At 41.8% G+C, this 5,442-nt stretch overlaps 1 protein-coding gene across 1 annotated transcript; it reads left to right on the forward strand.

The window, feature by feature from the left end:
* The first annotated feature begins 1,299 nt into the window (after positions 1-1,299).
* On the forward strand, positions 1,300-4,566 carry LOC306748452 (stathmin-like). The gene is made up of 5 exons (XM_079231622.1): positions 1,300-1,348; positions 3,052-3,096; positions 3,192-3,364; positions 3,514-3,705; positions 3,789-4,566. Exons 2-5 carry the CDS (start codon positions 3,081-3,083, stop codon positions 3,846-3,848), a joined length of 441 nt encoding a protein of 146 aa, XP_079087748.1. The 5' UTR covers positions 1,300-1,348; positions 3,052-3,080; the 3' UTR covers positions 3,849-4,566.
* The last annotated feature ends 876 nt before the right edge of the window (positions 4,567-5,442 follow it).

The raw sequence follows: 5,442 nt of genomic DNA on the forward strand, positions 1-5,442 counted from the left end.
TGGGTTCAGAGGGTTTTACAACTTCATTTATTCTAACTGTTCTGCACAGCATGTTGATCCTCCAAATGCAGCCGTTTACGGCCTTCATGCACCAGTTGTTATTGCTAATTCAGCGCCGCTAACATACAGCGTGAACTAAAGGCTGTGTGTGCTGATGTCATTGGCACGTATCAGCAGAATAGTCAGTGCGCTGCAGCAGACTGCTCCCAATCGATTCCTGCTGGACAGTTTGCTTTCAGATCTTCTGCTGTCTGCACTTCTCATAACATGAACCTCCTTAGCCCTCTCCAACAGAGGGGTCAGAGGTCACGATCAGAAAAGACACTCAACATGTTTGTGGATATAAGGGCTTGAACCTGCATGGTATGTCCACATTGAAGACTTTTCTGTTTGCTGCTGCCTTTAATTGAACCAGATTCAATTACTGCATCTCACTATTGCATTTTATTTCTTAAACTGCACTGCAACTTTTATTCAACTTTTATTTTTTATGTTGCTTTTTCTACTTATATTTTGCTTTTTGACTGTTTTAATGTTTTCTTATCTGTTTTTAAATCTGCATTATGTTTTGATGCTTTTAATGGTTTTATGTGAAGCACTTTGAATCGCCTTGTTGTTAAAATGTGCTATACAAATAAACTTGCCTTGCCTTGCCTTGCCTTGCCTTGCCTTGCCTTACGACTCAAGAGTGGTCTCTTCCAGTCGTGAACTCTTTTCTGTGACCACTTCAACATCTAAAACCATTGGATTATTGGCTTGGGGGAAACTAAAGAAGAAGATTCGTTATCAGGTATCGTGGCTACTATGATTACAGTTTCCAGAATTATTTAAAGGAGTTTTAAATAGATTTAAAAGACTGGGTAGATACAATGGTGGAGACCGACTTTTATTTGAATTTATAGTAAAAAGTGTTGTCTAGATTTAACTAGTACCTCAATGCCAGAAATAAAACAATTTGTGACAGAGACATTTCCCAAATCCACTAGGCAATGGGCGGGGCAATACATTAAAACAAAGAGGACACAATGACCCTAACAGTTTATTTTTCTTAAAAACTGCTTTCCAAAATATCCCTATGGATTGCTACCTAACCGAATTTGCAGTAGATAATAACAATGAATCCATTTTGACTCGTAGAACAGTTGGAGCTTATTGTCTAAAACGTAAAGTCACAAAAGAAAACTACAACTCCCAGAGGCACCTCGAAGTGAGGAGCAATCCGATTGGCCGCAGTCGGCGTGACGACACTCAATTTGGTCCATTTATGAGCGAGCCTGTGCATAGCTCGAGCAGAGGGCTCGCGGTAAATTCTCTGAGAGAGGAGCACATCATCCAGAGCTTGTTTAAGGTGGGTGTGACGCATAACAGACATGAGGAATTTTTATTTTTTTCGTCTGTAAGTGCATATTTTGTTGAATTCTTACGCTTTTCTTTTTTTTTTAAAAGAGATTCAGGCAAGACAAGTGTAGTCTTCTCAACGCTTGAGCTAGTTGCTATTGTTTTTAGACTGGGTAATTTTCCGACAGCTTTTTTTTTTTTTTTTTTTGAATGGTGTGTGTTGCTTTTGTTGGCGTGGCGCGTGAGCTTTCGTTACATTGTGACAGGCAGGTTGTTGGTGGATACATGTCTTCGCCCTCGAGAGCCTTTTTTACCCGTTTGGGGTTATTTCAAGGAGCTAAAACGTTGAAATGAACGTTGGTTCCCTGTGTGGGCTGGTCGGTTAGCCTATTGTATGGTGGCAGACACTGGCACAGTGGGCACCGACAGACACACAGACGGGGAGTGGATTCTGGGGGACTCGTTTCACGTCTTTTGAATTTGTAAGTGGCAGACAAGTCATGTTCTAATCCTTTTTTTATTTATATAATTTAGCCTTCAGCAGCAGCAACGCTAGTGTGGGAGCTTTTTTTTTTTTTTTTTTTTTTTTTATATAATTCGACATTTTCTGTGGCAGTAACCTGCCCTCCGCTCGTCTTTGTGTGCAGCTGCTCGTCACGTTGTCGTCAAAAGCTCCTTTGTTTGCTGCTGCTTGTGATGCTCGAGCTAATGAAAGCACAACGCTCACTGCAAACTGAATCTAAATGAAGGTGTGTGTGTGTGTGTGTGTGTGCTTATTGTCAGCGAGGCGAAGCCAATCAGCATACAAAAAAAATCGATAATCAAAAAAAAGGACAAACCGTGGAGTCCCTTTTGGTATGTGTAGGCGTTGGATTTCTGTAGTTAAAGTGAACATACAAATGCTACTCTTTAGCGTTAGTTGGCAACATGTATGAACGACCAGGGGAGGGGTATTTTCACCCACCACGCTATTGTCATCGCCCCCAACATTTCATCACATTTGGATCTATTAAGTTTTCAAATGACATTGCTGACCTTGTGATTGAGCACAAAGGTCCATCTATTCGATCCATCCTTGCATGTTTATTCGGCTGTTGCAGCACTTGTGGTTTCTCCCCCTCCTCCTCCTGCGGCTCAAGCACATGGTGCAAGGAACAGGTGCTCCCTGGTGGGTAATTTCCCCCACAGATATGATCATTGCTCAGTAATCTCATTTCAGATGGTGCATATTGGCTGTTTCAAATGAGGCGACTGCGGGCCCGTCTGCACCTGGCACTGCCAGCCGTACCCCGCCCTCATCATCACCGCCTTTTGTTTCAACAGAATGCGACTCGTATCGTGTTCATTAACGACTAAACGCGGCGCCAGGCAGACAGGCTCGTGGGAAGGCCTCGCCTCTTGTCTCGATAATCGGTTTGATTGCTCACAGTGGTCTGTACGTCGTTGCAAGATAAACAATGGTGTGGAACATGCAGCTTTTTGTGTGTGGATGGATGGGCGGTGGTTGCTTGCAGTGCTAAAGGCGGCCACAGGGGGATGCTACTGCGCTTTGTCTTTAACCTGGCTTATTTACATGGAGGTAGTTGCAGTGGAAATGTTGGAAAACATCCGCTAGAGGTCACTGCTGAAGCCGTTAGCTCTTAAGGAGTCACCAGACTGTTGACTCAGTCACAACAATCTAACCCCTTTTTTTTCTTATATTTCCCCGTTCAGGTATAATTGACCTGCAGCGCACTCTTAAGATGGCAACCTTCGACGGTGAGTTGCATAAAGTTAAGATTTTAATTGTAAAGTATTGGTTAATAATAGCTCATTGTGCCTTAATGCATTGTTTTTGTCTTTTGTGTGTTCAGATATCCAGGTCAAGGAGCTTGACAAGAGGGCCTCCGGCCAGGCCTTTGAGGTCATCCTGGGTGCTCCTGCCCCAGATGCCAAGGGCGAGTTCCCCTTGCCTGTGCCCAAGAAGAAGGAGCTGTCGCTGGAGGAAATTCAGAAGAAACTGGATGCTGCAGAGGAGAGACGCAAGGTAGACATGTATTATGTAAAATCTTGAGCCTAATGGCTTTATTTTTTTGGGAGAGTGGTTTAAACCTCAAACCTTTTTATACTCTTGCAGTTGAATGCTTGTGATGGGCAACCTATTCAACTTTTTTTTACTAAACCATCCTTTTTCAGAACCATGAAGCTGAGGTTCTGAAGCACTTGGCTGAGAAGCGTGAGCATGAAAAGGAAGTGGTACAGAAAGCTATGGAGGAGAACAACAACTTCAGTAAGATGGCAGAGGAGAAGCTCAATCAGAAGATGGAGGCCAACAAAGAGAACCGCACAGCACTTATGGCAGCAATGAGTGAGAAATTCAAGGAGAAGGTCAGTGGTTGTCAAATAAAGTTACATAATTTATTTTTTACCAGTTGTTGAAACTTAACCCTTTTATCATTCCTCTTTACTAGGACAAGAAGTTGGAAGAGGTGCGAAAGAACAAGGAAACCAAAGATGGCTCCGAAGACTGAAAGTTTCAAATGGGGGGATTGTACAGGGTTTTTTACGTATCCAAAGATTGCTTTATTTTTTGTTCAGCCAGTATTTTTGTTTTCACTACCCACCTTTTTGAAATAAATCCAAGTTCTACTCTGTGAATTTTTCAATTTTTCCTGCTATAAGTGTACTTGCGCTGGTTTTACTTGTGGATCATTTCCCCCACTTGTTGAGTCTGTTCCATTTGATATGTAGCTTGTCAGTGCAGCTTTTTTGGAAATTTGCAGTGTACCTTTTTTTTTGTTTAATAAGGAAGCATGTTTCTATGCATAGGTATTTTATCCCTGCCTATTTCATAGTGCGTTTTGAAAAACTGTTCCTGTGAACCACACCTGTTCTTGGCACTTACTGTATATTTAAAAAAAAAAAAAAAAAAGTAGCACAAGGTTTGACCAAGGCGTCGGCTGTTATACATGCAGGTGTTTCGTGCGGCTTTGCTAGCTTGCTCTTGCACATTGAGTCTTGTGCCGCTGCTGATTCTTGGCTTTTGTAAAACAATGGGGTTGTCTTCAAAAGCTGGCTGTATAGGTGTGAATCAACATGCCAGACATGGAAATGGACACCACCTTGAGCATCGCTGCCCAGTGGGCTACACATGGAATGCAAACGAGCAATACACCTCGGCGTCTCATTAGATACAGTGGCTAGTTGACTTGAACTGTTGTACTAAAACAAATAAAAGTGTAAACGCTTTGCTTGCTGTTGGTGTCTTGTACGACTTGCTTGGTGTAGTTCTGTGGATGGTCGAGCCATAACTCATGCACACAATGAGCAGAACCAACTTACGGTGTCGCATTCCTTTAATGGTTTTGAGCTTTCAAATTGGGAAGCGTCAATGAGAATGAAGCCTGTTAATGGGCTTAAATAGCTTGACGCAATCAAAAGAGCCCATCCTTTGGGTATTGAGGCCTCCCTAGAGTAAAGAAACTGATCATTGGTAATTGGACATGACTCGTAAGGCTCCAGCACAGACTTATGTAAGGATGCTCGTGTAGGATTATCTACGAGAGGGTTGGAGAAATAACTGTCTCAATATTCAGCATTTCTCTAATGTCGGCCACGTAAAACGGTGGCTCATCAGATGCAGTGAATTATTACGTGATGCTGCTTTTGTGAACTATGTAGTCCACCATTTTTAAAGGAAATACTCCCCAAGTTAATGGCGGATGTATTGTAAAATCTAGCACCTTCTGTGAACTTGCTTTACTGAAAACTGTGGTCTTTGTCTCCCTCTGCTGGTGGTTTAATGAAACTTCTGGGTGTCAAACGGACAATCTAGAAACACTGAATCAAATTAAATATGACGTCATATTTGGGAATCATGCATCTATTCTAAAGAAGTTGAGTCTTGCTACTACAGGTAACCAAATTTGAGAACACAATCAACCACCAAGTTCAATTACAACAATATGAAGATACAAAGTATTGAGTTGCATATATAATAGTATTATAGATAGCTATATTCTTTTAATCCTAGTTTTCTTTATATGGAGTTGGTTACAGCAGCAATTCATGGGAAGGTTATCCTACAATTTTATATAGCATATTAAACTGTCATAGTGCATTTTC

This window comes from Taurulus bubalis (genome assembly GCF_910589615.1).
Source record: "Taurulus bubalis genome assembly, chromosome: 16".
Taxonomy (NCBI): Eukaryota; Metazoa; Chordata; class Actinopteri; order Perciformes; family Cottidae; genus Taurulus; species Taurulus bubalis.